The 16,007-nt window shown below is 44.6% G+C and overlaps 1 protein-coding gene across 1 annotated transcript in view; it reads right to left on the bottom strand.

Moving 5' to 3' along the window:
- LOC309503494 (piezo-type mechanosensitive ion channel component 2) overlaps positions 1-16,007 on the bottom strand; it is a 127,433-nt gene that overhangs the window by 51,827 nt on the left and 59,599 nt on the right. Inside the window, 6 exon segments of the mRNA XM_082176334.1 lie at positions 415-524; positions 810-907; positions 1,005-1,094; positions 1,275-1,434; positions 1,660-1,756; positions 3,055-3,298. Coding sequence (XP_082032460.1) covers positions 415-524; positions 810-907; positions 1,005-1,094; positions 1,275-1,434; positions 1,660-1,756; positions 3,055-3,298 — 799 coding nt within the window.

Genomic DNA, 16,007 nt, shown 5'->3' with positions numbered 1-16,007 from the left:
CTAATATGAAACAAGCTTAACTAATCAGTATGTAATATCGAATTTAGGAGATAGTTCCTTATTAGGTAATCAATAATTACCTAATCACCTATTAACTAATGAAGTAAATAGTAGTAGCTGAAGTGTTAATGTAGTACTAATCATTTGTCCTGTTTTACTTCCTGCATAGTTACTTATTAATAATGGACCATTATTCTAAAGTGTTACTCCTGTAATTAAATAATGAAAGGCTCATCTGACACTCACACTCAACTTAAGTGACATGCGACTAAAACGCAAAACATGTTTTGGTGCCACGTGTGAGAATCCCTACAATGTAGTAAGATTTATTTAATATATGAATCTATTTATCCCTATAAATTGTGTTCTTTGTGAATAGTATTGTGTGAATGCATACTTATGTTCTCTTTATACCTGAAAAGCAGTTTTCTTCTTAGGTAAAATGTTGTCCTGTGTCCTGTCCTTCACCTCCTCTTCCTCTTCCTCACTGTCAGTTTCAAACAGATCATAGCCACAGTCCCCATCTGAACATAAGCAAACACACACACACACACACACACACACACACACACACACACACACACACACACACACACACACACACACAAAGACACGTCAGGACACTCTTTACATTAAAGAGATCATATAATATTTGATCATGTTCATTAAGTTTTATTCAGATTGGTGATGTTGTGATCTGGTCTGGCAGATGAAAGAAGCACCGGTGAGAAGACGATTTATAGTTTATACCAACATGTGGATTTCATCTTAACTATATAATATTAAAATATCTGTTCAAAGTGGGCTACCATTTTGCTTGGGGAAATGTGAGGATTCGGGATGAACAGCAGAGGATGTCTCTTGCTCATGAGGAGCTTTCTTCTGTTTTGACTTGATTTTCTCCATCCTGTGGGACAAGAATGAAACCGGCTTTACACGTATTTACAATGTTAAAGTATTTCATTAATCGGTAACAAAAACATAATAATAAAATGTCTCCATACTGTTTCTTCAGTGTCTCCACAGATTTTATCTCCATCTCCAATCTTGCTGCCACCTGTTTCTTCACTTTGGCTTCAAACAACTCTGCACCTCTTAAAATAAAGAAATATTAGAATAAACCTAGATGGTATATTATGTAAGACTACTCTGTTACTGCTTTTTGACATTTTTTCTATAAATAAATTATTGTGATCATTTTCATACATGTTTTTACATTTCTATTGTTGTTAATAATGTTTACGGGTTAGATGTTGTCAGATGTCCTTGAATACCTTGAAGCAAGGATCTTTGAGGTCTGAAGGTCAGACACGACATAGAGGAAGTAGTAGCTGAGGAAGACTCTCCTCTGAGCCAACAGCACAGTGAAACAGATCGCGTCCCAGACGATACCAGCTTCACCCTCCGGCAGTTCACACTGACTGTCAGGCTTAGCTATACAAACACATATGTTAATCATATAACACATTTAATTGATGTAATGCCTCTGGTCAACTGATTTCCCATTATGCTAAGTTTTATATATTTGAAAATATAAATTAAATATGACATTTCCAGTGGTGTACTAATGATATGATATGTATATACACAGTATAATGATATAATTTGACTAATGATATGATGACTCTACAAGGAATCCTTTTCCATTAGGTTACTCACGTAAACTGTAGCCTTTGATGGTGCAGAACATGCTAAAAGCTTGAATGAGCCAACAGCCGTTCTTCTGTAGACTCTCCAGATAAGCACAAGAGCCAAGCTGATCACACACACACAAACACAAGAAGTACTTACACTTCAGAGGAATAACAAGCTATTTTCAGTATACATGCTGCCTCTTGGTAATATTATTAGAAAACATGGGATTAGATTCCATTGTATGCAGATGATACTCCTGAAAAATATTTCAAGACCAGGTGAAATTTCGAAATTATCCAATTTGACAGATTGTTAAATATTGGATGACCAGTCATTTTCTTCATTTAAATTCGGATAAGATATATAACAGTTGCACTTACAGTTACTTGTACCTACCTAAGAAAGTACTGAGTACTATAAGGTAACGGCAGGGGTTAAGGTTAGGTTTAGTGGTCGGTTCAGTGTTAGTACCTAGTTATAACCCAGTTATTGTAATAATAGTAATAAGTACATAGTGTGAACATGGGAAACAGGACTGTAAAATAAAGTGCTACTGACATTACTTTTTGGGCCAAAAACCTGTACACAGAAGTTTATATATTTACAAGTATATAGTGTATTGTATATTTAATACAATATGCATTTAGAAGGATGTACTGTAACTCCATCCTCTACAGTTAAAGACCTGGGTGTTATAGACAGCAACTTGTCTTCTGATAATCATATTTCATATCTTACAAAAACAGCCTTCTTCCAGCTCAGAAACATCGCTAAGCTCCAGAGCATGCTCTCTGATTCTGATGCAGAAAAGCTAGTTCATGCATTAGTGACCTCTAGACTAGATTAGTGTAATCATCACTAGCTGGTTGTCCTTCATCCTCAATTAACAAGCTACAAGTGATCCAAAATGCAGCTGATAAAGTTTTGTATCAATTATAAAGTATTGCCATTTACTTATAAGGTCCTAAATTGTTTAGCTTCAGTGTATTTATCGTGCTATAATCCAATATGCTTTTCAAACTCACAAAACTCTTGGTGGTACCTAGGATAGCAAACTCTACTGTCATGAACAGCAGCTGCTACACTCATTATTCTCCATTTTCCTTTCTGTTTCTTGGGTAGACTTTTTACATCCACTGTAGGGTTATATGTTTGGGATTTAATAAAACCATATCTATTTATTGATCTGATTTTATCCGTGCATGGCATTTAATCAACATATGAACTCAAAAACTACATCTCTGAACCCTTTGTGCTATCGTTGACCTTATAGAAATTGCCTTTAATTGGCAGAAATGATGTTATTCTCTGGGTGAATTTCCCAGAGTGGCATAGCATGGTTATATTAAATTTTTCGACCTCTATTGGTCACAGTCTCATGCCACAGGGCATGACGAAACACTCAAGAGATGTGCTTACTGAGAGCATGTTCTTGAGGCTGATGACCACACAGGTGTACACTATGAGACCGTCCCACAGTCTGAGCACATACTGCACCGGCTGCAGCAGCAATGTGCCTCCAAACAGCATGAAGTAGAAACAGGCCACCAGATAACCCAGACAAAAGATGTTAATTCTTGTGGTTCCAGTGATGAAGATTAGACATAACACCATCCAGAAAAAATAACTGAACACAAACAGCTTCACCATGTCCAGAAACGACCTGAAGGCACACACACACAAAAGCATAACATATCATAACAATTTACATATGACACAATGTATTTACATCAGCATTTATGCTAAAGGGATAAAATAAATGACACTCTGAACCTTATTACATTTTGCATTATCTGAAATCTTGATTCTTCTTCTTTTTTTTTTTCTTTCTTTTTTTTTTGTAACGTTACATGTTCAAATCAAATCGAAGTTTATTTATAGAGCACTTTTTAAAAACAGAAATTGTTTGCCAAAGTGCTGAACAAGCATAATCAGGATGAAAAAATGTACATCGACGTCTTCTTTGTTTTTAGCGTTTGTCCCACATAGTAGCAGGGTCTGCTTTTCTGGATCGCTGGCGCCATCTGATACGCTCATCGGCTTGATTGGGGTGCAAACCGGTAAGCTTGAGATCGCTGTGCAACGTGTCGAGCTACCGCTGCTTCGGCCGTCCCTTCGGTCGCTTTCCGCTGACTTCCAACTGGAAGCCAATTTTGGCAAGCTTTGTACTGTCAGCGCGCAGGACATGGCCGTACCAACGAAGCTGGGCTTCACGCAGGGGCGTTGCTAGGGTCTTGATACATTGGGGGCTTAGCCCAGTCTCTCTCAATGGACAACACTGCCAGATCATTGATTCTCTGCTGGTCCATGGTGCGCCTCAACCACGTATGTAGTCGGCGGAGAGCACTAAACGATATCTCACAGCTGCAGCTACTGACTGGAATGGTAATGGCCACCTGTAAGATCACCTTCAATGATGGGAACATCATGGGATCAAGGATCTTGAACACACTCAGAATGTCTGGGATGGCTTCTGGCCCTTTCCTGCTCAAAAAGCTTTTTGCCACCAAGACCTCTTCTGGGACTAGTTGGATGTTGTAATGCGAGGCCAGTTTCTCTAGAGACTGCATGCACAGGAAGGTATCAGAGGCTGGGTGACATGCTTGAATGCCAATCATGACCTCTTTCCCAACACTGGAAAAACGATTTCCCAGCTCATATGTCATCCGATCGATGCAAGGATAGAAAAGCCTCTGCTTGAGATGTTCTGAATTACTGAGCAGGTCTGAGCTGGATCCACAGGAGACTTCCACAACAAAGTCTTCCATCCTCTTCTGTTTCCTTCTTTGACCGAAAGAGGGCTCCTGGATGTTGTTCTCCTCACATGTTGTCTTTGTCATGGCATAGATGTCTTCAGCCACTTGTGTAGTTCGCTGGCTGACCAGGGTGTCATGGACAGCATTTTTGCACTGCCTGTGCCAAGTCAATGGTTTCTTTCTGAAGAACCTTGTGAAACCCTTCAGTGATGCCAAGCAACTTTTTGAACACAACCAACAGGTAGACCACAGGGAATTTAGATATTTTTGAAAGCAGACCCAGTGCTGTTGGTGTTTTGATCATCTGGAGGGATTTCATGACGGCAGGAAAATTCTTCAGGAGTGCATTAACAGAGCGCAACTGACATGACCATCGGGTGTTTGATATTTGTGCAAGCTCTCCCTGCTCAATGTGGAGCTCTTTCTGAATGGCAGCAAACTGATCATGGTTGACTATAGACACACTGTAAAAAGAGTAGAGGTTCTCAAGCAGATCAAAAAAATCACTGGCTTCAGGAATGGCCTTGCAAGTATGGCAAAGGATCAGGTTTAGGTCATGTGCATAGCAATGCACATAGACAGCCTCTGGATGCTTTTCCCGGAAACGAGCTTGCACTCCTCGAACAGATCCACTCATCACTGCTGCACCGTCATATGTTTAGGCCACCACTTTCAGTTCAGCAATGTCGTTTGAGACAAGAACTTGCTCGACAGCATTTGTGATTGCTTCTGCACCATAGCCATCCAGTTTCTGCAAGCAAAGAAATCTCTCCTTGATGTCACCTTCAAGTGAAACGTATCGCACACAAACAACAAGTTGCTCTGTGTGCCCATCCTTAGCTTCGTCTGCCATTACCGCATACATCTTTGATTCCTTTACTTCTTTAATTATTTGTGCTGTGACCTCCATGGAGCAGCATCCAATTAATTAATTTTGAGAAGAAGGTGACAGGTATGTAGTATTGGCAGGAGCTTTGTATGCCTGCAGGAAAGGGTCAAACTTTTGCAGCAGCTGCATACATTCAAGGAAGTTCCCTTTGTTAGGGCTGTCATCCGTTTCACTGTGGCCACGAAAGGGAATGCCCTGTTTGCCTAGAAAGGCGGTAACTGAAACAATGCGGCGGGGATACTCCCTTCTTTCGCAAACCTCAGCGACACTAGCAGCTTGTAACTGCTCAGCAACGTCACCATGAATCTTGCTTGCTTTGTAGCTCATCCATGCCACCATGGAGGCCTTGTGTAACACAGTCTTCTCATGGTCCCTAAACGAATCTAAAGCCCTCTTCCAGTTGGTGTAGCCATTAGAGGCCAGACCGTCTTTGTTGAGCCTACCTTCCTGCTTGCTGAACAATCTGCAGCAGAAACAGAAGGTGGAATTTTGGCTCACTGAATATTCAAGCCATTTAAAAGTGTTGTACCAGCTCTTCTGAAAGGACCTTTTCTGAAGTCCAAAATGGTTGGAAGGAAACTGGACATCTTTAACTTGCTTTGGACCTGTGTCTGGGCTTCCTAAATCTGTCTCTTTAGAGCTCTCTCCTGTCTTTCCCTCATCTCTCCTCCCTGGCTCGTCTGTAAAGCAACAGTAAACGACAAGTTCAAGCCCTCTACTTTTATCTATCCACAGCAACTCTATCAACTGTATTCTTCTTCTGTTTTATTGTCCTATATTAGTTTACAATTATTTATTTTGTACTTGTTATGCCATGTGTCTAATTAAATCCTCCTATATACATAAATGTATTTTGATTATTATTGCCACTGCTAGATACAATTTCCATTATTGACTACTAGTATAAAATCTAAATTTCAAAAGGCAATATCACCATTATAACCTAGATCCTGTAAATATTAATGCAACTGAATGTCCTTTCTTACACGGCCATGTTTACTATTTACATATTGTCTGTGTACTTTTTGTTCTGTATTTGAATTTTACCCTTAAATTATATTAGAACTGCCGGGAGCAGTTGTCGTTCTTAAAATTATTATAAGCAGCAGCCCACCTTGCTGCTAGAAATCTCACTTGACATTTCTGCTTATTATTAAAAGTAAAGTATGGTAGACTGGGGCAATCTTAACTGCTTGGTAACCATTGTAATAAGGGTTAGGAACTGATTTAGGAATAAGGCCATTACAGATATTTTCCTAACTTAAGATAGGAAAAGTGTATTACAGAATCTTCCTAACTTTGTAAAATCTTAAATAAACTCTCCTAACTTTAGGAACTGTTAAGCTGTCCTATTTTTTACTTTTCCACCAGATAGTGTTTAATAACTCGTTTACATGGCTGCTCTTTCACCCTCGCCCGCACCCACCTAATCTTGTTTTGATAATAAATGGAGCCAACCTCCAAAAGTGAAACCTGTCCTGTGATTTTTTTTTTTTGTTCTTATACATTAAGTGTTTGTTGTTTTACATTCAAATAATAATCTTTCATATAATCTAGAATATATATGGAATAAATAGCATTCAATACAAAATGAGTATCTCTCATATATTAAAATCGAGTTTTTATGTGAAAGATTTGCTTTGTTGTGCATTAGAACCACACCAGGCATTTTAGTCATATTACAGCCAGACGCTCAATTCGCGCGAACTTGACGTGCGAATGAGGACGCGTCTTTGCATTGAAATCACTCGCGCCTGATGCGCTATTCACTTACGATGCTAGCGATGTTAGGATTACCTAACCTGAAATAAGATAGGATGAAGCAAGATTGGATTCCTAAAGTTATTTAGTATTTGCTTCGGTAATACCAATTGGGGAAAATCCTATCTTAGACTCTTCCTGTAATACGGCCCGTGATATCTAGCTAGCTATCCATCTGAGGGGAATAAAGCGTGTTAATTTACACATCGTGTTTCAGTCGCCAAATCAGATGTATAGGCTACTTCATCTACATTCTTCACGAGAAACGGATTATGGCTCACAAAATGGATTAGCTATAGGCGAAATAGTAAGGTCCCACGTACTTTATATATACAGTACATGTTCTGCATTAATACCACAGTGAGTACAGGGTAAGTTAGACCAGGGTTTGCTAAAGAGCCTTTCCCGACCTGAGCTTAATGATGAGGGAACGGCGCCAGTAGATAACTCTTCTTGCCTCTCATCCGCCTCGTATTGTTCATGACTCCTTATTTTACTTTTTAAAAAGTGTCTAATGTCCATAATAGCTACCACCAGAAGCCACAAACAACAATGCTGCTCAAGCTGTAAGTTAACCGATGGCTCTTTCAGGCTCTCTCCTCTGGTGCGCACTCTAAATACAAGCATGCTGTAACCATAGTAACCATAGTAACTTTGATCTGCTTGAACACATTTTAATCGTCTTTAATACATGATTGATTCCGAAGGATAGATTAAAAGACCCGGTCAATTTTTTAAAATAAATACAAAATTATAAAAAATAAAATAATAATTATCAATAAATTAAATTTTTTGAGATCCGGGGCTATAAAAAAAACTAACTACGCGCATGGCTTCACGTAGCTTGTTAGATATTAAGGCAACACCATACCGTTGCATACCGTTCGTCATCATTACAGATGTGGTCAAAGCGCGTGATGCCGGAGATCCATCGCAGCATTTTTGTTTCCATGTGTCACGAATCTGGTCTGTGGCCTTCCGCCCGATAGCCACCAGAGGTCGCTTCTCCATCATATTGAATCTCACACCACACAGCACACTGGACTGCATTTCCCATCATCCATTGCACGGACAACACACACAGCTGATTACACTAATCACGCTCCCAGCTGAGAACTATCTCACAATCACTATCACCCAATCACACACTCTTTATAAGCCTTGGACATTCTCTCTGTGATCGTCGAGTATTGTATAGCGCATATCCTAGTGACAGCTACTCTACGAAGCCCACTCAGTTGTTTTAGATCTTGCCTTGCCTGTTTTGATATCTGCCTGTGTTTCCTGGATTAACCCTTTGCCTTGCCCTTCGGACTCTGTTTGCCCCTCGTTTGGATCATTGCTTGTGTACCTGGATTATCTCTCTGCCTTGCCCTGTTGGATATTGTTCACCGATCGTAGACCCACGCTTGCCCTAGGATCTCTCTTGTGTCTTGCCCGTACCATACCTGTTTACCGTTGTCTGACCCTTGCCTGTTTACCATGTTTACCATGTGGTGGTGGCGCAATGGATAAGACACATGCCTTTGGTGTGAGAGACCCGGGTTCGAATCCACTGTGAGACACCAATGTGTCCCTGAGCAAGACACTTAACCCCTAGTTGTTCCAGAGGTGTGCGACCTCTGACATATATAGCAATTGTAAGTCGCTTTGGATAAAAGCGTCAGCTAAATGAATAAATGTAAATGTTTATAAATAAAAGCTTGCACATGGATCCGCACGCCTCACGTCTTGTTCGCCCTGTTACAGAATACTCGACCGCACAAGGATCCAGCAACTTTTCAGATGGACATTTGTCAGGTATGGACACTACACGACTATTGTTTGCCCTCAAACAAGGCTCACAATCACTAGAGAACCATATTAGAGAGTTTTTAGCCTTCGCTCATTATTCTGATTTACCGGACATTATCTTGATTGAGATTTTTTGTGATGGCATTAATCAACCATTGCAATCTCAGCTTAGACATGAGGGTCCACGTTCATCACTGAGTGCTTTTTTTGATTTTGCTTTGACTGTTGGCTCACTATTCACTGTGTGTGTCGCGGATGAGGATCACGTCATGCCACCCATCAGGCCCATCACCGGATTGGTCTCTGGACGTCCTAGATTAATGTCCAGCGTGATGGACCCACCGCTCATGTCAGCACGGAGGGCCAAGAAGATCGGCCGAATGGGGTCTCATCCTGCCAAAACCACCGTTCCAGAGTCTCTTTCCGTCGAAGTCCCTGCCGAGCCAGAGCCAGTCGCCTGCCCGCCAGAGCCAGTCGCCTGCCCGCCAGAGCCAGTCGCCTGCCCGCCAGAGCCAGTCGCCTGCCCGCCAGAGTCTGTGAGCGTCGTTCTCCCCGAGCCAGAGTTTTCAAAGCCCTCGTCGCTGGTCCCGTCCAGCACAAAACCCTCGTCACTGGTCCCGCCCAGCTCAAAGCCCTCTTCATCGCTGGTCCCGCCCAGCTCAAAGCCCTCTTCATTGCTGGTCCCGTCCAGCTCAGAGCCCTCTTCGCCGCTGGTCCCGCCCAGCTCAGAGCCCTCTTCGCTGCTGGTTCCGCCCAACTCAGAGCCCTCTCTGCCGCTGGTTCCGCCCAGCTCAGAGCCCTCTTCACTGCTGGTTCCGCCCAGCCCAGAGCCTTCATCGCTGGTCCTGTCCAGCACAGAGCCTGTGTCTTCGGACAGGATGGCCGCCGCTGAGCCTGTTCACGTCACGCCTGCCGAGCCTGGGTCTTCGGACAAGATGGCTGCCGCCGATAGTGTTCACATCACGTCTGCCGAGCCTGTGTCTTCCGACAAGATGGCCGCCGCCGAGCCTGTTCACGTCACGCCTGCCGAGCCTGTGTCTTCGGACAAGATGGCCGCCGCCGAGACTGTTCACGTCACGTCTGCCGAGCCTGTGTCTTCGGAGAAGATGACCGCCGCCGAACCTGTGTCTTCAGACAAGATGGCCACCGCCGAGCCGGTGGTGTCTGTTCCAGTTCCTGAGCCGGTGGTGTCTGTTCCAGTTCCTGAGCCGGTGGTGTCTGTTCCAGTTCCTGAGCCGGTGGTGTCTGTTCCAGTTCCTGAGCCGGTGGTGTCTGTTCCTGTTCCTGAGCCGGTGTCTGTTCCTGTGCCATGGCCGCCCGAGGGGTCGTCTCCGCCGTGGCCGCCCGAGGGAAAGTCTCTGCCCTGGTCGCCCGAGGGAGAGTCTCCGCCCTGGCCGCCTGATGGACTGTCGTTTCAGCCCTGGCCACCTGCACGACCTCCTGGAAAGTCTGCTTCGCCCTGGTCACTCGATGAGTCGTCTGCTTCACCCTGGGCGCCCGATGGACTGTCGTCTCCTCCCTGGCCTCCTGAACCGTCTGCTCCTCCCTGGCCGCCTGAAGGGTCGTCTCCTCCCTGGTCGCCTGCACTGCCTGCTCCTCCCTGGTCGCCTGCACAGCCTGCTCCGTCCTGGCCTACCATCCTGTCGCAATCTCCAGGCCCTCTTCTGCTCCACGGGCCTGGCCCTCCAGCCCGCCCCCGGGTCCGCCTCCGCTCCACCGCCCTCCTGGATTGTATTGGAGCGTCTGGAAGCCGCTCCTTGTGGGGGGCTCTGTCACGAATCTGGTCTGTGGCCTTCCGCCCGATAGCCACCAGAGGTCGCTTCTCCATCATATTGAATCTCACACCACACAGCAGACTGGACTGCATTTCCCATCATCCATTGCACGGACAACACACACAGCTGATTACACTAATCACGCTCCCAGCTGAGAACTATCTCACAATCACTATCACCCAATCACACACTCTTTATAAGCCTTGGACATTCTCTCTGTGATCGTCGAGTATTGTATAGCGCATATCCTAGCGACAGCGACTCTACGAAGCCCACTCAGTTGTTTTAAATCTTGCCTTGCCTGTTTTGATATCTGCCTGTGTTTCCTGGATTAACCCTTTGCCTTGCCCTTCGGACTCTGTTTGCCCCTCGTTTGGATCATTGCTTGTGTACCTGGATTATCTCTCTGCCTTGCCCTGTTGGATATTGTTCACCGATCGTAGACCCACGCTTGCCCTAGGATCTCTCTTGTGTCTTGCCCGTACCATACCTGTTTACCGTTGTCTGACCCTTGCCTGTTTACCATGTTTATAAATAAAAGTTTGCACATGGATCCGCACGCCTCACGTCTTGTTCGCCCTGTTACACCATGACACAGAAACGGTGTTCTACATCTTTCGTCACAGGCCAAACACTCAGCGCCATAAAGAGCAACAGGACGAATGACAGTAAAGTAGATCTTGGACTTGAGACCGGGCGTGCCGCACAAGCTCTGAAAAGTGAAGCCAAAGCGTCTCGATCGCTCCCCCGGTGACTGGTTCTAGTATAGGTCATAAACCCCGCCTCCCCATGTTATTTAACCAACTAAACAATTAAATTACACTTCAAATATCTTTTTTTCCAAAGATGGTTTCTGTCATTTACTGTAGTTTTTATCACACTGATGTAAGTTCAAATGTTTGTTTTTAAAATAAGTTTGTATTTAGTGATGACATGATTGACAGCTGTGATTGACAGGTTCTCTGAGCAAAGTAGTCACTGAAGCACCAACAGACTTTTTTTCGGGATCTTCGGAGGACTGTGGAGATTGGAGCTTTTAATTTAATATCTACATTTCTATAATTAATTTAAAAAAGTGCAGGAGCGTGTGCTTGCGATTGATTCTGCGAGAGTGAGGGCGGGGCCTTGATTTTGCGGCTTTACTTCCTGCTCACTACTGTGCAGATCTGGTCAGGAGATCGCTACTGCGCAGACTCAAACCCCAAGATGTCAGCGCCATATCGGGACACTGGCGGCTTCACTTCTCACCAATGGAAGAGAGCGAAGGGGTGTCATCCATCTTTTTTTACAGTGCTCGTTCGGGTCTGTCTTCATGTACTTTGTCTTTTTAACATTGAGGCATAGGCCGAAAGTTGCCAGCCGATTGCTCCATGCCTGGACATTCTGCTCGAGGCTGGCTTTCTCTTCAGCAGCAAGCATAACGTCGTGTGCATAGAGAAGTGTCCATGGTGCTGGCTGCTGTAGGTCTCACGTGACGACGTCCAACACAAGAATGAATGGGAGTGGTGATAAAGCCAATCCTTGGTGGACACCCACAGTAATATGGAACTCCTTCGATGTTCCGGCATTTGCCTGCACTCGGCTTTTTGGTTCATCGTACAGAAGCTTTACACATTCAAGTGTTCTTCAGGAACTTCATGAGTTCTTAGTGCGTGCCAGATGGCTTCATGGGGAACACGGTCAAAAGTTTTTTCAAGGTTGAGTTTCTCTCGATTCTTCTCAAACAGGAGCCTGGTGGCATGGATTGTGTCAACTGTCCCACAGTTCTTCACGAATCCGGCTTGATTGACTTTGAGGAGAATTAATTCACTTATCCAGGACCCGTTCGAAGATCTTCATGGTGTGTGAGAACAATTTACATAAATGAAAAAAAAAATGAAAAAAAAACATTAAATAATAAGAAAATCTTAAACCAGCTCTCATACTGAGTTAAACGCCAGGGTGTAAAAATTAGTCTTAAGACTGGATTTAAAAATAGAAAGTTTTGGGGCCTGCCTAACATGAAGAGGCAAATTTTTTCCAACGTTTTGGGGCTGCGATTGCAAAAGCACGGCTTTTCAGCCTTGTTCGAAGGACAACCAAGAGTATGATCAGCGGACCCAAGTGCTCTAGATGGAACATGCGGCTGTATTAAATCAGACCGATAACTTGGTGCTAGTCCATTAATGACTTAAATACTAAAACTAGAACCTTAAAATTGATTCTAAAACGAACAGGAAGCCAGTGAAAGGAGGCCCGTATGGGTGTAATATGTGCTTGCCATTTCTTCTTTATTCTGCACATTGCCACCTGCCCTTTAATATCTGTCTTACATACCCATCTATATTCGTTTAATTTCACCCTGTTTACCCATCTTTGCACCAAATGGATTTTTACAATAGTGCCTTTTGATTTATTTTGATTTTATTTTGATTTTTATATTTTATTTTATTTTTATTTTATTTCATTATTTTTATTATTTGATAATTTTTTTTATTTAGTACTGTCCTGAATAAGATATTTTACATAAAATATGTTTCCATATATTCCACAAGACAAAAAAAAAGAAGCTGAATTTACAAAAATGACCCTGTTTAAAAGTTTACATACCCTTGATTCTTAATTCTGTGTGTCGTTGACTGGATAATCCATGACTGTTTTATTTTTTGTGATGTTTGTTCTTGAGTCCCTTGTTTGTCCTGAGCAGTTAAACTGCCAGTTAAATTTGCCAGCTAATTTGAAAATAGGGGTAAAATGTACTTAATTTGTCTTCCGGGAAACATGTAAGCATATGCAATCATTTTTAAGAATGTGCGATTTAAAATTTGACGTGGTAATATATAAACTTTTTGTTTTGTTTATTATGTAATACACAGACAGGTAGCCTAGCACTACCCTGTCACGATTCATGTCTGTGTTCCCCTGTCTCATTCTATGGGTACTTCTCAATATCCCTCCTCGTCTCCTCTCTCCTCCGTCCTCCATCCTCCATCCTATGACCCGGAAACCGATCGAGCACAGCCATCTTGAAGGACATCTCAATTCTCTAATTGCACCGCGAGGAGTCGAGGATCGAGGAGTTAGGAGGCTTCCTGAGGAGTCACGAGCGAGGATACACAGGTGTATCCTATGCGGAAGAGTTCCCTTTCAAGGGAACTCCCGTTGCGTCGAGAATGACGCTATGGGGAACGCTTTGCGTGATGACGTCTTGAAGCACATGTAAAATCAGTCCAATGGTGTGGCGGAACGTCAGAGGCGGGTGACGTCACGTACCAGGAAACTATAAAAGCCGGCCCGAAACAGAAAACGAAAGCTTTCTGAGTCTTCAGTTGCGCTCTGTGTTGAAATCTGTCCTTGTTATTTGGTGTTGTCTGTCTATATATATATATATATTGATTCAGTTATGGCGAGCAAGCAGCAGTATCGAGTGTGTGTCCATCCCTGCCCGCGTTATTTAACGGGAGGTGACACACACACTCTTTGTGTTGTTTGTTTGGGAGAGGAGCATGCCCAGTCAGCACTCGAGGGTGGTGACTGTGTGCATTGCGAGGCGCTTCCATTGCGTACGCTCCGATCCCGTTTGGCTCGGTTCAATCCCGACCACGTTCCCCAGGGCTCGGGTCCCGCCGCGGCTGAGGCTCGGCGGCGATCTCAGACCTGGGGTTCGCAAATGGATCTGTCAGTGGATGTTGAGACGGGCTCTGCCTTATCTCAGCCTCAATCTGACAGATCCAGTGCCTCTCATCAGGGTGTGGAAGCACGCGCTGCGGTTTCTTCCCCCCCGATAGAGGCACCAATACTGCAATTGTCCAGCTCTGAGGAGTTGGATGTTGTGAGTATTGAAGCTGAGTCTGAGGATTCGCCACCTCAGTCTCACGCGTTTGAGGAACTGCTCGATGTTATCACTAGAGCAGTTGACAGACTTTCTATTGAGTGGCCAGAGGATAGGCAGGACGTTCGCTCAAAAAGCAAGCTTGACGAACGCTTCCTGCCATCTCGTGCGCAGCCCCAGCGCAGGAGTCTTCCGTTTTTCCCCGATCTCCACACCGAGGTATCGAGATCGTGGGGGAAACCAGTGTCATATAGAGTATTTTCACCACACACATCCCACTACTATTCCATTTATAAATATAAAGAGCATGGTTATGGGGAGATGCCGAAGGTGGAAGAGACGCTGGCTAGCTATCTCTCTCCAGCAACGGCATCTTCCCTGAAGACTCCTACACTTCCATCTAAACCACTTAAAACAACATCTTCCCTGGTTCATAAATCGTATGCAGCCGCTGGTCAAGCTGCAGCGTGTCTGCATACAATGTCTATTATGCAAGCCTATCAGGCTGAACTGCTGGGTGATTTAGAGGAGGGCGGGGGTATTGGTCCTGACACTGTGGCTGAACTACGCAGAGCCACAGATCTGTCTCTCAGGGCCACCAAGGAGACCGCCAGATCAATTGGGCGGTCTATGGCAGCCCTGGTGGCCACTGAGAGGCATCTGTGGCTCAATCTGAGCGACATTAAAGACAAAGAAAAAAATTTTCTCTTAGATGCTCCGGTCTCCACGGTTGGTTTATTTGGCGATGCAGTTAATAGTGCAGTAGCAAAATCACAAGAAGCTGCCAAACAAGCAGCTGCTCTCCAAAAACTTCTCCCCCGCCGTTCTTTCTATGAGGCTGCTGAGCGGGAGCACTCCTCCTCTAAAAAGAGCGCTGAGCACCGTGCCACTCAGAAACAGAGCGTTTCCTCCCGTGCTCCCCCACAAAAACCTCGGGGACACGGAGGGCGCGCTCAAACCCAGCAGTCTTCGAGGGGTAAAACGGATCTGCGGACCGTTATTACTGCCAAGAAGGCTGCTGGGAAAAAGTCCTGACGTCCGAGGACCCAGGACAAATGAGGGTAGTTCCCCCCGAAGCAGAGCGGTTAACACCTCTTTTTACGGTGCCCGTCTCTCTTCGGTGCCCTCAGGGGACCGTTCTGCCAACCCTGCCACCTCTGGTGTTACAGGGCGCAGCGGTCTCCGGCGAGCACATATCTCAAGGTCCACCCGGAAACGTAGTGGCCTCGGGATGCCCGCCCCCTCCGAGGAGGGTGCTAGAGCAGTCTGTTCGGTCGTTCCCTGCCGGTACGCCGTTACAGGGCGTCGAACCGACTACTCAACAGCAACAAAATCCAGAAACCAGTCTCGAGAGGCTGGTACCTCTAGTAGAATCTTTGACAGCGTGGAAGCTACTGTCAAATGTTTCTCGTTGGGTCCTGCAGACCGTGGAAAAAGGGTATCAGATACAATTCAAGAAACGCCCACCTCGGTTTATGGGGGTCCTGCCCACAGTGGTGGGCCCCGAGCAGGTTCTGGTTATGGAACAGGAAGTGAACACTCTGTTAGAGAAAGGGGCCATAGAATATGTACCTCCCTCCAGCAGG

This window comes from Leuciscus leuciscus (assembly GCF_965113295.1).
Source record: "Leuciscus leuciscus genome assembly, chromosome: 7".
Classification (NCBI taxonomy): domain Eukaryota; kingdom Metazoa; phylum Chordata; class Actinopteri; order Cypriniformes; family Leuciscidae; genus Leuciscus; species Leuciscus leuciscus.
This window is presented reverse-complemented; position numbering and strand designations above follow the sequence as displayed.